Below are 21,252 nucleotides of genomic sequence, written 5' to 3' on the forward strand. Positions count from 1 at the left end.
TAAACGTTAGCCTACATTCTAAATAAACATTACGCGTTGTACGAAGCGGTGCGTCGTTTTAGTTTTTCTTTACAATATTGTAAAATGTATTCTGGTAGCCCTGTGTGGATTTCGTTCCTGAGGCAAGGACAGTAGTTTCGCTCACTCTATAAAGACTAATACAAAAAAGTTGATATCAGTTATTTGAGTGCAAGATACATTTTACATAACGATAAATATCGGCAGATCCTTGAAATTTAAGTGAAGGACTTAGAATTGAATATGAGGTGTATTTCTTAAAGTGGGAACCTATAAATTTGAGAACGTTTATGAAATACTTCTTTTAATAGGGGCTAGACAGTACTCCATTTTATTACATGTAATTGTTACATGTACACATAAATGCTTGTAATTAATATTTTATTTATGAAAATTGTTGATAAGATAATTTGTTTCTACAACTTCTAGAAATGATGCAGATAATATATGAAGCCGGATTTCAGGTTTTCTTCTGAGATGTGTCGTGTAGTCTGGTAGATGTTTACCGACGTTTCAGAGGTGCCTTGTCACCCATAATCATGCCGATTAGTACTTCTAACAGACTACACGGTACAACAACCCAGAAGACAGCCATCTTCAGAGTATAAAGTCATTATAGCGAGTAGGATATATCTAGAGTTTTTTGCTAGAACGAAAGCAATATCTGCAACGAGGAGAAGTTGGTGGTAATTATGATGTAGCAAAAGCAGTGATTTTGCATAGTAATAAAATTATTCCTTTAGATGTCCCATACAAAGTTTTATTTTGACGTGTTTTTGGGGTTAATCGCGTAGACACATTTGGACTTTATTTCGTGAGCTTCGTTTTTATAAAAAAAAAATTCTTGAAAATCGTGACTAGTTTTCTACGTAGAGATCATCTTTACAGCACTGAACGTTACACTCAAAACATTCCTGTACACAGCATTGTTTATTATATCATAATATTATAACTTCTCGTAAGTTATATATAATAAGCAAGTTGTATTTGATGGTGAAAATATTTTAAATTCTGGATAAATAATAATGCATAGACAATGAATATTAATATTAAAATTAATGTTGTAAAATTACTTTAAACTTAGAGAGATTTGCTAATTGTATTAAGCTTGTTTATTACTAGGTCGTTTATTTGTATAGAATTATTTAGAATTTCTTACATAAAAATTTCAGATTGTACATAATTTTCCTTTTTTAAATGGACGTAGTTAAAACTGTATAACGTGGGAGAATGTAATCTAACCTGTAACATTTGTGGTCTTTTGAGTTGTGACGTCGTCTAGACTTGTAGGTGGTTACTAACGTTTCTGGAGAATGTGTCGCGTCCAACTTTATTTGTATGCTGAAGATGGAAGTGATACATTCCTCCGAAACACACGAAAAAATTTTCGCGAGCCGCCGTAATAAAATTAGATCGCAGTGCCATCTATAACAGCTGTATTATTTACTTTAGAAATATAAATTTGAAATTATATGTGTCAGGATACGACATAGGCCTATTTTGTTTCTATTCACATTATATTATCGGGGTTTGAATCACGCACTGGATAAATAAAACTTGAAGATTTCGGTGTTTTTAAAAATATTTTCTGCTCATTTATGCCACAAGAATGCGCTAGATGTCAGGGAAGTATATCCTAATACACTGAAAATACGTAGTGTTACATGGACACTGTTATTTTTCAGAATAAAATGATTTACTTTTTTCTGATTACTTAGGCCTTAGCGGATTATAAACATGACACTGTTCGCCTTGATCCGTCTTTTGCAAACTGTTGCTTCCCTACTCATTTAAAAAGCAGCGCATAGCCTGACGGTAAGTATGTTACGTTTTTATCATTAGAAGTGGCAAGAATGAGTAGAAATGTAAACAAAATAACAGTCTGTATGTGATAAGTGAATATTAATGAATCTCTATAATATTTACAGTCGACAAGGGAGAATTTTACACAATATCTACAATATAATAATAATATTTATAATAATAGTGTTATGTATATATGATACATACATAGTCAATACCACACGCAGCAATTTCTTTCAGATTACGAATGCAAATATTACGTAAACTATTAGGAAACTCTTCAACTACACATTAGAGCGCCATGTTGATTTTCTTGTTAGTCACTCCTGTCCTTCAACTGTTAGAAGTCTTTGTCTTATAAATTGGCTTCAGATATAACACTTCACTCTGATTAAAATAACCAGTTTCATTCATACGTTTCAGAGCAGTACAAAATGCAACATTAGTAATTTCTACATTATTTTTATAGCATAATATGTGACACTGTAGTAAAAATACACTCATAGAATTAGTGAGTTACTGTTTTGAAGTGATGTTAAATGAATTTTCAATATAATTAAGTTAAAGTTTGTGAGAATATTTTATTAATTTTATATGTTACCGGTACGCTGTATGATACCAATCAAAGTCTTCTTTTTAATATAACGTAAAATATATAATATTTGAGAGAGAAAAATAATAATTTCTTCATTATTCATTTGATTACTTAATTTTGACAGCTTTTTTATATTTCATAAATTTTACTCACAGAATCTATTTATGAACTAACCCCATGAAGTATTTCCATTAGAGAAGCAACAGTTGTTCAGCTAACAAAAACTCTCCGTCTTTCATAGATCGAAGGTTAGGTACAGCATTCATAAGTCTACCACAATAGACTCTGCCTTGAGCCAGATGATTCTAATTCACATCTTCACACCCTGCGCCTTCAAAATTTCTTTTAAAATGACCCTCCCATAAACGTATGGGTCTCCTTAGTGAGTTGTTCGTATGACGATTTATTGCTTTCAGTCGCCGTGAAAGCTTCAAATCTTATAGGATCCAATAGTGTTTTTGATGGGTTTTTTTTTGCCCATCATTGTGCAGAAACTGATGTCCTGATCTTCTTGGATTCATCTAATTACAAATTCTAATGCCAAGTTTAAAAGTAATTACGACAAAGCATTTCCTTGTGTTTTAATGCATTCTGAATAGAAGCTGCATCCTAAAATGGTTAGTGTACTTGTGCTGACTTTATTTTGGTTTTCGAGTTACGTATTGTGATTACTCTGTCATGTTTAAAGAGAACGTTGCTCTATAGTAAGTTGTCGAACTACAGCCCCATTTTACTTCCATTCTCTTCTCCCATCTCTGACTTCTTGATCCATAACGTCGGAGTACTCACTTCTGATACCGTACCTAATAATTTCATTTGCTTAAAAAGCTTGTTTTAAAAAATAATATTGCATAAAAATTCTAGTTGAAGTCGACAAGGGTAGTATTCTTTGGTTAGTTTTCCGCCATTTTTTATGAATAAATACAACACTAGATGGACCTTTCCGCAGAAAGGTTTTTGTTATCAAAGTAGAATTAATACGTTTATAGATCTCATAACGTAATTCTTATTTCAACTTAAGTCTTCCGCTTTAATTTAAATAGCATTTGGCAATTTATAACTCTTCATCTTTCCAATAACAATTTAAACCTCACCAGACTGCATTCAGGTACGAATACCTCAGTTCAGTCTAACATTATTAAATCCATGTGAATTAAATAGTTCACTGTCCGTTCATTGAAAATATTGTAAAAATTTACAAAGAATATTAATTCCAGTTTATATTTCGAAGGACTTGAAACAATAAAGACTTTCAGGCACTAGTTTCCGTATAATGAAGGAATGTTTAAAAATATAGTATTAAATCTGTAACATGTACTAAACATATACCTAATTTAAAATGCTTTAGCATAATTATGCATTAACTTAATATTATTCTATTATTTAATCTAAATTTTAATGCCCTTAAACCTCACCATCATTTTTATGCACAGCTAAAATGACAAGGTGTTCCTTGCGGGTGAAATAAACATGATGTTCTATCAGAAACTGGTTGCTTAATTAAAATGAAGTGTTACAGTGTCTTAATCTCTCACTTACACAATCTCGCATGAGGCGTTATGTCCAACCTTTTAGCATCACAAATGTAAATTATTGTATACACTTCACTCAGAAAAAATCACAATATAGCTTCCGTAAATTATCAGTGAAACAAAATTCAAATATACATAGCATGCAGTACACACTTGTATGAAAATGGTAGTGACAGTACTAACGAAATTGTGTCGTAGGACATAATTTTAAATTTTATTCTCCTACTCCTTTATCAAAAATAAATTAGTGATTAAAGTAATGTTAAATTGATTCTATGATTCCTGTATTTTAAAAACTCTCTTGTTAAATCACTACAGGAATTAAGGGAATAAATCCGTACTCATACACAGAGAAGAAGAATAAATACTCCTCTAGGATATGTCTGAAATGGTACAGAGTTTTTGTGAACATACATAAAGGAATTTTATAAATTTTATCAACCCACAGCTTTTAAAAATTTTACCAGTGCTGCAAATATAGTTATAAATGTGGTGCATTTCTTTAGAGGTAACAAGTAACAATAATGTTTATCCCTTTTGTTCCTAAAGTCATCTGAATAATATTTAGAAATTCAGATCGTACTGCAAAGAAAACACAGCGCTTCTCTGTTCCAATTTTCAGTTGGATAATGCTGTTTACTCTGATAATCACATAGAACCGACAAATATATTCCGTTGGCAAAAAGCAGAGTTGACTGTTAAATCAGGTGGTATATGTGGTTACCACTGGTTTTTAAATGGTTACTCGTGGTGATAGTGTTATGCTTCGGAAAACGGGGGGGGGGGGGTTACCTATTACCGACGGAGAAAGAAACCATTTACAAAATTTTCCCCACTTTATAATGATCATAATATTCCAGTCTCAAAATATTCTACAGGTCATTTCCTTTCTTGTTTTATTTGCCGTTATATAAACTTGGCTATTTACCCAATTTTTATATATCTTAAATTATATTAATATTATTGTAAGCCATTCAATTTTGTGTTGTAAATGGGGAGTTCTGTTCTACTACTGTATTTGCTAATGTATTAGACGCACCATGGTATCGGAAGAAAATATTTATCAAAAGAGTCTAGGTAAATATATAGTATTTTATATATGCTCGTATTTATCAGAACAAACCAGTTAGGCCCAGGCCTGAAGGAAATCATACGCGCATATCTCAGAATATCAATACGTATTAATTATAGTAAAGATATTTGTTCAAGCAAAAAGAATTATATCCCTGTCCTCAAACCATCATGCCCTGAAGAAGTTCAGGGGTGAGGATTTATGCACAGCTTGTTGACATACGTGTAAAAGACGTATGATATCGTGGCCCACTTTTAACCGGAAGTACGTCTTATACATAGGCAGATACGTAATATAAATTATTAGTGTTATTAATGACACTTATCAATATTTGAAGTATCTTATTCAGAAAATCTTGTCACAGAAACAATGCGCAAAACAGCGAATAAAATTTTATACCTTAGATATTTTTTTATCTTAAACCCCTGACATACAATACAGTTCGAACAGATCGCCATTATAAATTCGTATTTAGCAATTATCGCGTTTCGTTATTTAATAGCCAATTACAGTTCTTGAACTTCTTATAGTCATAACTTATATTTCCTAATGATTGCAATTTTGTCTTTATTTCTAAACTGAAGGAACCGATAATTAACAGTTACGAAACGGAATGAGAATACATGCTTATAATAAGAATAATATCTGAGGAATCTTAATGGCGGCTTGTTATAAATGTGTACAAAATATTGTCCTATATAATACTTCGCAGTACGTAATACTGTCACTATGTTTACTTGCTTCTTAGCACTGTAATTGATAGAGAATGAGCGAGGCATTATCCTTTGGGATCGTTTAGATTTTAAATTCTTATTTGGTAAGGAACCTAATGTAACTTATTTTAATCGAACATACAGGTCTTCTAAAAGATAAGGTAGCAAAATTTGTAAATATTAAGCAAAGCTAAAATTAGTGTACCATATTTTGATTTATCTGTAATCATTCAGTCAGTTCTTTCACTTTTAAATAGGCGTCTATTTCCGTGGCATTTCCGCCATATTGAAAAGTGAGAATAGTTCGTGAATATACAAACTGTTTATGTAATATTTTATGCTATGATTCTGTATTCGGTCCGTGATCTGAATTAGCCTAAACATCATTCCGGTTCTACATAATTAGCTCAAGCAGGCAGATTTCACTCAACTGATAAGAAACACAGAATTTTTTCATTACTATGTTCTCAAGTATACATTAATGGACCCTGTCGTCAGACAGATACATCCAGCGCAAGTACTGACTTCATAACTATACATTTTCTGCATCTTCTTACCACTTCGACTCGTTTTAGTTCCAAATATTTCACATTCTTTAAACAAATGCCCCTATAATTTCATAAAGTTTTTATAGAAACAAAACTCCATCCCGACCAAAATATGATACAAATGTGTCATTTTGGAACATATATATGTTAAGTAGTGTTTCAGCAAGGAACGTTTCTGTGGATATTTTATTTCTGCTACTAAATTAATTTTGCAAACGAAGTTAATGGGCATTGTCATTCAGTTCTTTTTGTTGTTTTACCTTTGTCTCTGTGTCTCTGTGACAAATTCTCTGTTAAGAAGTCTCTGAATGTAAATGGATTACATTAATAAAGTCTTTAATAAATATATAGAGATGACGTCGTTAACTTTAATTTAAGTTTGTGTTTATTGGATCAAGAGGAAACAGAAAGAGCAGATTTAAAACTTCGATTCCCGTTTTATTAAAAATGTTTTTCTTCATCAATTATTAACGCGCAATAAATCCACGAATTGAATGATTAATTTACGTATTAATAAAGAATTAATTCGTATCTCTCGTATGAGTTTTATGCGGGAGATAGAGTGAATATTACGAATATATCTTCCTCGCAGATTTACTAATTAAAAATTAATAAAGTTACTTGTTGGTGGAGAAGTTTAAATTTAGAATAATTCCACATGCCCCTCCCTCCCGGGCAGCCATTCAGTCAGTCCAGAATTATATGTCGTTACAGAATTTAAATCTGACGGGCTTCCTGCAACAAAATACTTAGTTATTTAGGTTGCCCTTCGTTTTATGATGAATCGGACTTATATACATAGCACAGTGTAATTTGTCTATATTAGCATATGGTACTGCTCCCCCTTAAACATTTTCTATTTACATTTTACCTGAATTATTCTTCAGTTATCACACATTCATTACATACATTTCACTCTTAACTCAGCGTTGTATAAAATAAAATAATTGTTGAAGATTTCTGTCATCTGGGTTCTTGCGCTGTGTAGTCTGGTAGATGTTAACCAACATTTCAGAGGTCATATTGCCTCCGTCATCAGGGCGATGATCCTCATGACGGAGGCAGTATGACCTCTGAAACGTTGGTAAACATCGACCAGACTACACAGCGCAACAACCCAGAAGACAGAAATCTTCATACTCACCGCTGTGAGAACCTCAAATCTTACAAAATAATTGTTACTCCACAAAGCACAATTACAGTTCAATAAACACAGGTAAGTGTCTTGTGTCACTTGAAAACACCCGCTCTAGGTGACCAGACAGAAAGGTGAACTGGAGGTCAAACTTCTACTGTCACCAACATCCGGGGGGCGGGTGTGGGGGCCGATATCACGTGAGCCTGGGGGGTGAGAAAGGGCGGTGAAGCGCTAGGGGCAAAGTGTGGGGTTGTGTGTGCGATGTGGAGATGGGGGGCGAGTGTGCCCCGAGGCTGATACTCGAATCTGACGTAGTGCTGGCCGCTGCGGGGCTGTGGGGAGGCTCGGCGGATCTCCGCGGTGATCCGTGGTGATGCGATAACTGCGCTGCCAACTGCTGCTGCTGCTGCATCCTGAAACCAACATCAGTGCGAATCACCACTCAGAGGAAGAAACGCAAACAGCCAAGACGTGTAAAGAATTCCATAGCCTCATGCTTCTTTTCGAGAAAAAAAACCACTTGTATTCGACAGATGAAACTCTAGCAAGAAATTACGATGCCCTACTTTAATTTCCACAGACGGGCTAACAGATGAAATTTTAGTTTCTCACGACGGCGAGTAATCGCACTTATAATGAAGGCAGTGGTCACCTCTGAAAGCTGAAACGTCGGTCGATTTCTTCGATCCTACACGGCGCAACATCCCAGAAGAGCGTCATCTTCACACTCGCCGCGGAAAACTTGAAATTTCACCTAATAAGTCTTAACAGGGAGGTTATTCTAAGTTTTTTTGATTTGAAGCTCTTCTAATCAAGAAAGCCAAGCAAGGAGACTCACTAGTCGGCTGATGATAAAGGGAGTAAGCACCTCTGAAACGTCGGGTCATTTTCTGCTTGACAACACAGCGCGACATCCTATGAGACTGTCATTTCCAGGCTGTCATATGCAATTAATAATCACATCCGTCGCAAACTTCGAAAATTGAAGGAGGAATGTAAGACACTTTCATGGAAACAGAGAACTGTATTTTGAAAGTAACATTATTGACATAATGACCAAAGAAATAGACGAAGAAATTATGATACCATTGTTTACAGAATTCCTTGCCGATTTGAATATATAGCTTAAATGTCATGAAACACTGTGTGAAAATATATGTAATTTAATAAAAAGTGGAATTCTGTTAAATAATTAAATAATATATTTAACACAGGCCTTTATGCTTAACTTAAATATATTGTAATACCCGTTATTTTGAAATTTGTCATCGTCTAAATTATATAATAATAAGTAATAATAAAAAATTACAGTGCTTTGGAAGCTAGATTCTGCTTCTGTAATCTGGGAAAAGAGGACAAAACTCCCATGTATTGAGCCTCCTGGTTGAACTAGCATCAAACCCGCACTAGGGTAGCTCGAAAAGGGTGATCAATGGTTAAGCTTTCTGTCATCTTTTAAGTCTTTTTACCTGAAGACGGAAGCAGAATTCAGCTTCAAAAGCATTGTAGTTTTTTGTTATTATTTTATAATTTAGATGATGGATGAAGTTAAACAAGAATAATTTTACATATAACCCTTCATCGTTTGAAACCTTCATAATTTAAATAAGCTGGTCTTTATTTCGTAGCTCTTAATGCTTTGCACATGAAGTTACAAACATATCCAGATAGCATTCCAAGCTGCTCTTCTTCGTTGTATACCGAGTTGTTTGTAGGCCACTAATCAGGCACTGAAAATGGAAGGTAATGCAATTTGTCGATGTCATCATGTAGGACTGTTCCTTCTCCACCTCTGAGAACAGGTTGTTCAAACAAACACTTGTGCCAGCAGACACGCCTCTGTGTCTCGAAGACGTCTTCCAACAGTTGGAAATAAAATAATTGAAATTTTCGCTGCAAGAAGGGAACAAATATAGAGTGTGTGTGAACAGGCGGTGAAACTGAGTACAAACCACACACAACGATTCTCTCACAACCTAAGCTCAGTATGGACTAATATAATTTCGGTTTTATGTAGATTTCCTAAGTCGATTACTATTTTAGAGAACTGCCATCTTGAACACACTTTGAAGCCGAAGCTCTAAATACTAAAAGGAATTCAGTTCCTACCGCAAAGAGAATACATCGCTTCATCACTACAAAGACCAACTGCTTAATGCTGTTTAACGAAATAATCCTTTTTACAACGAGAACCATAAAAAACCAATAAATATAAAATATACTTTGACTGCTGAAGCACTTGGGACATATAATTACTATTGGACTTTTAAGGGATGACAAATGACTATTTACTGTCAAAGACTATCGACATAAAACTTGATATTTGTCCGGAATGCTTTCAATTTTCGTATTTATAAGCCTATTAAAAAAAGAGCTAAATGGAACAAAAATTGCATATTTATAACTTTAAATGCGTACAACATATAACGTAACAGACGAACAGTGTATTAAGTACATAGGTCTACTAGCAGATAACAAAAATTGTTTGCGTCCTTGATAAGTTTTCCTACACTGTTTACGTATTGTAACTCTTGGGCGTTGAGTCAGTTGAACCGGTCTTCAACCAAAGCCCTCCTTTACTCAAGTACTTGTCCTAATGTAGAGAGGAAATTCTGTAGTGTTTAGAACATGTATAAACACACGAATGCTGGCGCGTTTAAGTTACACGAACGTATTTATAATACACATATAACTTATGCATATAAAATTACTCTGTGTACAACAAATTCATCAGTGAATGTAATATACCAAAATCAGAAGTTGAACTGTGTAATATCCTGAATGAACACAGCTGTAAAATTTTAGCAGACTACGTGTTAAATTAAATTAAGCAAAACGTATACTGATGTTACTGAAAACAAAGTGCAAATGAAAATATTTTGACGTCAGATACATAAAAGGAGGGAGGATTTTTTTCTTTCCTTAACAAAGTCTTTCAATTGTATTGATTATAGTGTTTATAGCTTGTGACAGGGATTATTCTGAATTGGAAAAGATGTGGAAAGAGGTGATGTCGTGGTATATTTTAACAAGCCATACCAGCATTTTATGTTAAGATTCAAACTAAATACATCCAAATTAGAAATAGCAGTTCCAATCACTTAACCTTAGATGCATAAAGAGAAAAACGAAGCACATTTTTACAACAGACGTTAAAGTGCGATTTAAGGTTTTCACAGCTGATTTTAATTGTGAAATAGAACCTGAACACCTTCCTGTAAAGTACGAGGGTCGCTCATTAAATAATGCCCCACATTTTTTTTCTCAGCCAATAATGAAGATAGAAAAGTGTACTTTTACATGCTTGAGATTTGATGTTTCTCGCGTTCGTGTACGGAGTTTCAAATGATTCCAACCAATGGCGGAGCTGTAGTGAACTGTTAAAATGGCGTCTGTGAACGACTCTCGTTACAAGCAACGAGCTGTAATTGAATTCTTTTTTGCTGAAAAAGAAACTGTGGTGAACATTCATAAACGTTTGTGTGCTGTGTATGGAAGCTGTGCAGTCGATAGGAGCACCGTTGGTCGCTGGGCTAAGAGAGTTAAAGCTTCAGGAAGTGAAGAAACCGAGCTCAGTGATCTGCCGCGCTCTGGGCGTCCTGCCACAGCCACCACTCCAGACATGTTGAACCGCGCGGATGCCATTATTCGTGAGGATCGGCGCGTCACAACTCGACAATTGGCCCAACAGCTTTCAGTCAGCAATGGAAGTGTAATTGCAATTATCCGGGCTCTCGCATATTCGAAGGTGTGCGCAAGATGGGTTCCACGAAGTCTCACAGCAGACCACAGGATTCAAAGGAAAACAATTTCTTCTGAATTGTTGGAAGCGTTTTGATGCTGAGGGATCATTACAGGTGACGAAACCTGGATACACCACTTTGAGCCGGAGACAAAAAGGCAGTCAATGGAGTGGCATCACCCTCAATCACCGAGAAAGAAGAAATTCAAGACAACTCCCTCCGCCGGAAAAGTCATGATGACTGTCTTTTGGGACAGTGATGGGTTCATTCTTGTGGATGTAATGCCAAGAGGTGCGAGACGCGTACATCGGGACCCTGAAACCCTCAAGAAGCGTTTTCGACGAGCTCGGCCTCACAAGCATCCAGCAGAAATTTTGCTCCTGCACGACAATGCACGCCCTCACACAAGTCCGAGAACCCGGGAAGAAATCACCAAATTGGGTTGGACGGTGCTGCCCCATCCACCCTCCGACTTTCATCTCTTTGGGCCACTCAAAGATGCTATCCGCGGAACAAGATTTGAAGATGACGAGAGCGTGATTCAAGCAGTGAGGACATGGCTACGTGCACAGGACAAGAGCTGGTACCGGCAAGGCATGCATGCACTTGTTCCACGATGGCGTAAAGCCGTACAAGTTGATGGGGACTATGTGGAAAAATAGTATGTGTAAGGGAAACATTGATTTATATTGTCACTAAATTTCAGCCATCTTGAATAAATATATTCTAAGGAAAAAAATGTGGGGCATTACTTAATGAGCGACCCTCGTAGATCTGCTTTGTTGTGTGGTATAATATGCAGACAGCTGTTCTAAAACACAAACGAGGACCGTAGGCAAATATATCACATTACAATATCAATTCTGTTCATCAATAAAACCCCATCGATCAGTCTCAGTTATTGTCCAACGAATCCAACATGCATGGAGATTTCATTTAGATTAGTTAACGGCTTGGTAGCAGCATAAGTAACAGTAATTAGTAATTTCCAGGCAAGCGCAGTCCCCTACACACAATGTTAGGGCTGTCCAAACTAAACCAACATTTTTTTATCGTTACTAAATGAACTCAAGCATGACAGCATGAAATTTTACTCTCGTAACTTCGTGTCATCTGAACTCATAGATTTATTAGGTTTATCTGCCATTTCCTTGAAACGCCCTTTATTGCATTCGACGTCCCTCTGGCTGAATGTCTCAGTGTGTATACATGGAACATTCAGTTAGGCGTTTTTTACGCACTCGATAGCGTGAGTTCTGTACTTCCGTCTTTCTATTCATAGTCTTACATCTGTAACTGCAATGTAAGGTTAAACTGAAATTTCAAATGCTAGTTCTGTTTCATGTCCTCTGTCTCTAGGTAGTGTCAGTACGAATTCTCTTGCTGTGTTAGAGCGTCTTGCATTTTATGCCCTATATTTTGTCTTATATTTCTCCATTTGTTGACATAACATTCTTTTATATTCCACCCACACATATATGGTTGTTCTGGTTTGGTTTTAATATATAGTCTCTAAATCTAATTTAATTTCTGAGGTACTCAGTGTGAAGTTGGTATAAGACGTGTTTTGTACTTTAAACTTTTGAAGGTATAAGAGTATTGAAAAGTAATCTTAAAAATACTTTTAAGAAAAGAAGATCAGCAAATATTCAAAGGAAATAAAATTATGGCTTATTATTAGACTGATAAAATTGAACAAGTATATGAACAAGTATTATGGCTAAAGACAAAATGTGCATAAAATGTTGAAACATAAATAAAGGATAATATAGTAGGAAATGAAAGTGGAATTGATTTAAAAGCATAGATGGAGAAGACGTTACGAAATGATTATTTTTAAGGTTATTTAAATTATGAAACTATAGTAGGTCCGGAGATAGGGATTAGCTTTATCTAGTGGGCCCAACTGAGTAGGAACCTGAAGACGGAGATAGAGCCTCATCTCCGAAACGTCGTTTTACGTTTTTTACGTTTTATTACTAGACGATGGATAATATCCAAGTAAATTTTTATTCAATTGACTCTTCACCATCGTCAAGAAGTTTTAGATTTGATATATAGTAGGTGTAGTGAAATTAGTGAAAGGACAATGGAATCGAAACTAAAAACACGCTAAGACAAAATCAAGTAATGGAACATTTTTAAAAGGAAGTGATCAAAACGAAATATTGAGACAAGAAAACAAAAATTTTGAAGTGTCAAAGCAGAAGGAATTTTAAAAAATAAGACACTAAATGGAGAGAAACAAAAGGTAGAACTGAAAATGTAACCAGATGCGAAGAGACTAATAACGAAACAAAACACGAACGGCATTTTCATTTTAACCGATCGTTACATCAGTTGGAGAGTTAACGTGATTACTTCCAAGCTGGAAATGTGATTTGATTCGGGATGGATGCTGTTCAGAGCTGTAATTTGTGTTGTGCGTGATTAGCGCCATCTGTAGGAAGCGCTGCCAATAACTGGCTTTCACAGTCATTCAAATATAGCCTTTTTTTTTCGAAACTAGAGCTAGTGAAATCACGAGTCCCGAGACATACAAGAATTCAAGATTGGTAGTTGGTAAAAGATTCGAAGCTACTAGGTTAAACAGCTATAGAAAAATCATGCGACTCAATGCACTTCTAGTATCACGGAAATAAATAAAATATTACAAATTTAACTGAGAAAAATTCAAGCAAACTTCGTGTATCAGAGTAACAAGTGGGCCTAACTAAGAACGGGAAGTTGGGTGGTAATGTTCGACATTAAATGTACATTGGGCTTGTCAGAAAAACATTCTCTTCCCGCTGCTGTCCCTACGCAACTGTCTTAAACTACAAACAATTCAGACAATTTACAAACTGCGCGAGGCTGTGAGCATGTATGTTTCGTGTTTGATTTCTTGAACCAGTTTGAAGTAATCTATTATTATTTTTCACACGGATTCCTTGTTTTTTGGTCACACATAATTACATCTCACACTTCTGTAGATCGCCGCCGAAGTATTTGAAAGAACGATCCCCTGTTCACCAATAAGCCTGAATTTGACGATTTTCGCTTTATAATTGTATTTCACTCCACAGGTATTAGATGGCACTGCATTGAAGGCACTAAAAGAGTATGGGTGACAGGGTCGACATATAAGAAGCGAGACCTCGAAGATCCGAAGGGGTGCATAAAAAAATTTGCCCCCATTTAAAGTTTAGTGTGTACACGGTCTGTCGCTTTATATAAATAAGAGCGTTTGCGACAAAAATAATTTGTTATATCAACATCAGCGTTTGTCGAATTAATAAAATACTTGAATTTTAGTCAACTAAGTCCCTCTTCAGCAAAAGCCCCATGAGCACCACGATGATAAATTCCAAGAAAGAGACGGAAAAGATCAAACAATTTTATACTGGTACCATTAACGAGTTATTACATAACTTCCTGATAATCTGCAAATTATAAGTAGGTTATATTAATTGCATAAAATTTCTTTACCACGGTAGACGGGGTAAGCGGTTGGAATTTTAATCACAAAAGGGCTCTCCCGACTCTTCGTGGGTTTTGCCAGTCTCTCCTAGCAAATAACTAACTACTCGGAGCATAAACCTTCATCATCTAAAAGTTGTTCACCTAATAAATTTCCTCTTTATGAGGTATACAATGTTTACAAGAGTCCGCCGCCGGTATGAATCCTGAGCAATAAGACTTCAGTCCACACAAGTCCATCCTTTTCCTTAACATTCACTTTAATATTATCCTTCCTTCTAAGCCCGAGTCTTTCAAGTAGCCTCTTTTCTTCAGGTAATCCGAAAGCACCCTGCATGCATTCTCGTCCTTGTATTAATGTTACATGTCCCATTAGTCTCATACTCCTTGACTTGATCGTCGTAATAATGTTTGGTGAAGAGTAAAGTACGAAACTCCTAATTATGCAATATACTCTAGTCTCTTGACATTAAAACACTTTTAACCACAAATATTCTCCCTAGCATCCTGTTCTTAAGCACCTAAAGTCTATATTATTCCCTTTATATGAGAAAAATTTTCAGACCCATAGGATAAAGACGGATTGCAGACAAAATATTCTGATGTCGACGTTGATGTTCTGCGTTGTAACACCTTCTGGGCTTGTATGTAAATACCTACGTTTCGGAGAAACATTCTATTGCCATCCACAGGGTTCAATTGTCATAAAATATTTCGCGCTTCATGGTCGCAATCAGTCTGCGAAGCACATTGTGCTCTTAAATTCTTCTGAACGCAATTTTATGTCGTGTGTTACTATCGTTCTCAAATAGACTATTTTAACTTTGTCATATTTGCAAGCATTTATTAGCTATGTTTGTGCTATGATGTTTTATCCTGCGTTCTAGTGACAAGACTTGGCCGTGCCTCGTATTTAATTTTCTCTGCATTTAAGCCTACATCTAGAGATTATACCATATAGCGTCCTCTCCAAGCAAGTGTCTGGATAAAATATGCCACGTTCCTTCCTGTTCATAAAATATATTTAATTGAGATCTAAACTAAGAACGCCTCTAGAAAACATGGAGGTAACGCTTCACACCTTTTTAACCTGGGTGGTGGATTAACTTAATTCTCCGGCCACTGTACACAGGTAAAGATCCAAAATTGGTCTAGGCGTGATGGTCGAAAATAAAATTCCTACCTCTGCCGGAATTTAAACTCCAAAGGCTTAACTGACGTGAACTAAGATTTGTACAGCCTGTCGGAACGGTTCCGGACAAGAAGCTTATATTGAAAACTCGCATGAACAATGCGTGTGTAACGTACACCGAGAATGTGAGGGCTTTCTAGTACATCAGACGAGCGACATAAAAGAGCTGGGGACTGGATCATTCTCTCATAACAAAACGCACACACGAAGGCGGGGACAGAGCCTTATAATAATGTGAAGTTTGTCATTGATCGCAAAACTGATATGCTGCTGGTCTAATAGCAGGCCATGTGCTATCGGTATCAATTCACACGAGGAGGCATGGAACACTGTGGAGAAAACTTACCACTGCGATCGTCACAGCTTCCGCTGCAAATGCGGGACCTGTGTAAGGTCTTCCGAAGAAGAACGTTGATTGTGCTTAAGAGAGTTAGTTCACTTTCAAATGACTGTGACAAAATCTCAGTTTACTTTCAAATAATAAGTAGTGAAATTCCAGTTGTCCCTGCAGGCAGGTCTATATAGCATTCCTAACCTCTGCAAAACTGTTGGTGAGTGATCAGCTTCACCCTCTAGCCGTTTTACTCTAGTAAAAATTAGGTTTTTAAGCCAGAAATTACAGAACTACTTACTGAATTAATCCGGAGCAGATCAATCCAGTTCAAAACTTCTCAACCTTTCTCCCGAAGAACCATTTTTAATCCGCTTCTCGTTCACGCCTATGTCTGCAGAAGTGTCTCTACTTGTTGGGCTTCCCAACTGAAAGAGAGTACCCTTTTCTCATCTACTTCATGCATGCTACATGTCGAACCAGTCTCATCCTATTTCATTAAAGTCTTTAAAAATATAATTTATCGACACTGTACGTAGCCTTCTCAATGGTGGCGGTTGTTACACGTGCTGACACGTAGGGTTAAGTGTGGATATAGAGGCAGTAAGGTAACAGGAAACTGTTTGAAATATCCATACGTTGAGGGAAAGATACTGAGTAATTTTTTTAATGTGGCCGTCTGCATTGTGACACCCTGTAGTCTTACAGGTTCTTACCTATATACTGGACAAATCCTTCTCCCCAATTATCAGAGTCTGCAACATTAAAATGTCCCGACCCAGAAAACCACAATTATAATATACTATGATTTGAGGTTTTCACAGCGGTGAGTATGAAGATTTCTGTCTTCTGGGTTGTTACGATGTGTAGTCTGGTTGATGTTAACCAACGTTTCAGAGGTCATACTGCCTCCGTCATCAGAGTATGAAGATTTCTGTCTTCTGTGTTGTTGCGCTGTGTAGTCTGGTCGATGTTAACCAACGTTTCAGAGGTCATACTGCCTCCGTCATCAGAGTATGAAGATTTCTGTCTTCTGGGTTGTTGCGCTGTGTAGTCTGGTCGATGTTAACCAACGTTTCAGAGGTCATACTGCCTCCATCATCAGGGTATGAAGATTTCTGTCTTCTGGGTTGTTGCGCTGTGTAGTCTGGTCGATGTTAACCAATGTTTCAGAGGTCATACTGCCTCCGTCATCAGAGTATGAAGATTTCTGTCTTCTGGGTTGTTGCGCTATGTAGCAGGGTAGATGTTTACCAACGTTTCGGACGGATGCAGTATGACCTCTGAAACGTTGGTAAACATCGACCAGACTACACAGCGCAACAACCCAGAAGACAGAAATCTTCACAATTATAATATTTACAGGTGTCAAAACCTCGAATGTTTTACAAAGATAAAACTCCGTTCTTAAAATCAAGCAAGTTAATGCACCATTAACGCTTTACACTTGTATCTGAGACCCACCAGGTTCGAATTTCGGCTGGATCTCATAATCTTTATCGATTTCTCCGGTGAATTTTGTAATAGTACCTTGAAATAAGTAAAAGACATTCTCTTTCCAAAATATGACATAATTTTCCGTCTCATCAGAAGCTACATTTTTCTGTCTCTCCCGTAATACAGTGACGCTAAAAAGCAAAGGAATCAATTCCCCAAAACAAGATATGACGTAAGAACCTGAAGAAGTCGGTATGTATAATGTCCGGACACTGCACTGTACCAAGTTTGTTCTGTTACAGAAGTTTACGTAAATAACAGCGTTTCAGTATAATTGTCTGAGCCTAGAACGTCTGTCATCTTGTAACAAAACAGAACGCCTGTTCGGGCAGTCGCTCGCAATGACAGGATACGGCAAGAGAACAAAATGCTTTCTAAATTGGTTATTGGAACTACATGGTTTATGAAGTCAAGGGGGCTGCGGAGGGAAATACTTTGCCGTGAATGTAAAATGGCCGACATCCTCTCGTGAACCAATCAGAGTGCAACACAATGCGCTACGTCGGGAAGTGTCACTCTATTTATTTTCTTGCTGTACACAAATTGATCTCCTCATAATATGTACATTGCCATGACAGAAACAAATTACTGCTCTGTTTATGTCCACCATATTGCTGGATGGCTGGCGTCGTATCAGCGTTGTTTGTAAACACGGCATTCTGTTTGTGAAAACACGGTTTGATGGAAGGTTTCAAAAATAACAATTCTACTTTCATTTGTTCTCGTTTCATCAACCGTACTTCATTCTATCTTGTATTTTATTTCGAAATTGATTCGTCATCAGAGATTTAGGTCGTTCGTAATAATTTTTTACCTCGTAAATATTTTTACGTAATATGAAATGCTATAGGCCTAAAACCTATAATATGTGGCATGTGTCTGTGTCTATTATACTTATTTGACATGTTTATAGTACCATCATTCGGCCTGCGTATTATTGTGACACAAGTTCATCATTTGACAAGGAAAATAATTTGCAGTAACACGTGTCTGTCCACGTAATTACTTTTTAATCAAGTGGCTAAATTTTTCATGAAAATAAATTAATAAAACGATTTCTAGATATATTTCGCTACCAAGTATACTGATTAATTTATTATTAAACCTATATAAATAATAAACGTGTCTTTTGAAATCTGAAAAAAATTAAAATGCTGAAATGAAATAACATAAAATATTAGGCTTATGTATATGCTTTACGAACTTGATATTAGTAACATAAAATACTAAATAAAGTGAACGTTCTTCAACTTAGTTTTCCTGAGAGATCGTTTGTATATTAAACTCGGCATCTGAGCAAAAGAACACAAATTCGCAACCTAGATTATCCATACAAAAACTGGAAAATGAATGTTAAGGTCAAGTTTCTGAGCATTTAGCTAATTGACAGAGGTGTGTAGGGTCGTGGCCCGTTTGTTATATGGACATATATTTCAATTATTCCTTCGTATAAAGACGGCTGTGCTAAATCTACGAGGCGACCCTGACACACTTTCCACCCCAGCCATCTGTTCCTCACCACATTTCGGATTACGGTCGTCCAACGGGGTCGCCAGTACATCGGTAAATTTATGGAGACACTTGGTGTGGCCCATTACATTGAATATTATGTGAGATTCTTACGGAACTTCGGGTGGAGGTTCATTAACACGGCGATCCAGATTCTAGTCTCCGAAACATCGCTTTTTAATTAAATTCGGGACTTCGGATGATGTCCAGAAATTTCGTCATTACAAAGAATGTGCATGAAAGAAATGTATCGACCTACTCCATTGGAAGACATCTTCCGCTATATTATGACACGCCTGTGTCTTCTGTTCATAGGTTTCCATTGCAATGTACAAATTTCTAATAATAAATAGACACAGGAAGTTGGCTTGAACTGCTGAAAGATTCGAAAAACGTCTGTTTTACTCATATGAAACATTAAATCCAGGTCAGAAGAACAAGTTATTAAGCGAGGCATCTTACCATGTACTTTCGTGGGCTCCTCCGAAGCTGAAAATTACTGAGGACCACAATCAAAAAGTTTCCCGTAGCTTTCATATAGGATAGTTTTTAGGGTGTCTCATCCATGTCGTGGCGCGTCTTTACACTTCTACGCAGACATGTAGGAGGCAGAGACTCCATAGTAACACACACGTACTGCAAGAGGTTGTAAGATTTAGTACTCGTATTGACTCAAGACATGCTAGCGGGGTATGAAATAAAACTCACCTGACAACTTGTACGGTAGACCACAACATGTCGGCATTGCGTGTCTAGATAACTACTTGGAACCGAAAGAAGCACGATCTCCCCATTGTGTGTTTATTTCATGTCCTTTGCGTAAAGAACTCGTAACAAAAATTGAACAATGTCCACTAATATATACCAAATGATTGCTGTGTGTTTTGTATCTGAATGTAAAGACAAGGGGAAGTAGTCTTCTTCTTCTTCTTCTTCTCCAATTCACGAATTAGGCTGATGGCCTGTTCCGGCTTCTATGAAATCCATCTTTGGCGTGGTATTCCAGGTTCTCTTCTTGCTTTGGGTGGGGAAGTCGTTTCAGTGCTTAATCATTGCAACATGAAGTCCTTCTGGGGAATCGAGGTAAAGCTCCAAGCTTTCTTAACAGAATCTCTTCAGTCTCATTACTTCCGAAGAAAGAGACTGCTGTATAAATTTGCTTGATTGTTCAAACATTAATTAATCTGAAGTTGAATGTTCTCTGGGATGTTTCGTCGTGTTGGTTGACGTTTACCGACGTTTCAAATGTTTTTGCTGTCTCAGTCATAACAGCGATGGAATTTCTACCAGGCTGCATTTCGCAACATCTCCGAAGACAGCCATCTTTGTACCTGCTTCCGTCAAAACCTAAGATCTCGGCATCGATTAATTCGTTAACCTACGGCTACGGTAGGACATCCAGGACAAACACAGTATGTGCTTTCGTTGAACATGCAAGCGAACTTTTCCGGAGGTCCCGTCAGCGTCTAGCTCATGGCTATGAGAAGCGAACAGTGTTCGTAGGCGAAACGGTTCCCACGAGCCTCCCTCCGTTCATCTCGGTGAGCAGACAACCACTCCACTCCCCGAGAAACAAACATCACAACACAAAAAGAGCAGAGAGCTAAAGCACACATTACATGAGTCCTGACAATCCAGGATCCGATACTTTTTGACTTCATCGCTTTCCCTTTTTTCCTTGTGGTAAAACTAAGAAAGCTCGGGGAAGGGGAGGGGGAGATGAGCTGAAGTTGAAGTATGGATGGCATCAAAACCCACCCTTACACTTAACCACCCTTCTTAAACTAACCCTCCCACCTATTCCCGCAACAACTAGGCGCCCCCGTGGCGGCCGGCGGACCCCAAAAACTACTTGAGAAGAACAAACGAGAATCATCTTTATTTTATTTGGGATCCATCTAGTGTGTCAGTGGCGCCATCGTGTTAGACGTCTTCACTTCCGGTAGACAGAGGGTTGCTTTTCATTGGTCACGAATGTTGCCACACTGAGCCTCTTATTGGCTATATAATTTACTGCTTTTAAGAAGTTCAATAGAATTCTCTGTTACTTATTTTCAGTATCTTAAAAGAGAAGGCGACTAGACAGGTCGAAAATTTACTCA

General features: G+C 36.9%; 1 protein-coding gene and 1 long non-coding RNA gene across 2 annotated transcripts in view; one reads left to right on the forward strand and one right to left on the reverse strand.

Moving 5' to 3' along the window:
* The window catches only part of LOC110832187 (uncharacterized), a 240,552-nt gene that overhangs the window by 174,275 nt on the left and 45,025 nt on the right, over nucleotides 1–21,252 (forward strand). The gene's annotated exons all lie outside the window — the stretch shown is intronic.
* Nucleotides 1,083–21,252, reverse strand: part of Optix (optix) — a 107,699-nt gene continuing 87,529 nt past the window's right edge. Inside the window, exon 2 of the mRNA XM_022069037.2 lies at nucleotides 1,083–7,832. Within this exon, the coding sequence (XP_021924729.2) occupies nucleotides 7,613–7,832 (220 nt within the window). The 3' untranslated portion in view covers nucleotides 1,083–7,612. The remainder of the gene's footprint in view (nucleotides 7,833–21,252) is intronic.

The sequence above is a fragment of the Zootermopsis nevadensis genome, unplaced genomic scaffold (assembly GCF_977971745.1).
Source record: "Zootermopsis nevadensis isolate Lab colony 2312 unplaced genomic scaffold, Znev_1.0 Znev_ptg000002l, whole genome shotgun sequence".
In the NCBI taxonomy this organism is placed as follows: domain Eukaryota; kingdom Metazoa; phylum Arthropoda; class Insecta; order Blattodea; family Termopsidae; genus Zootermopsis; species Zootermopsis nevadensis.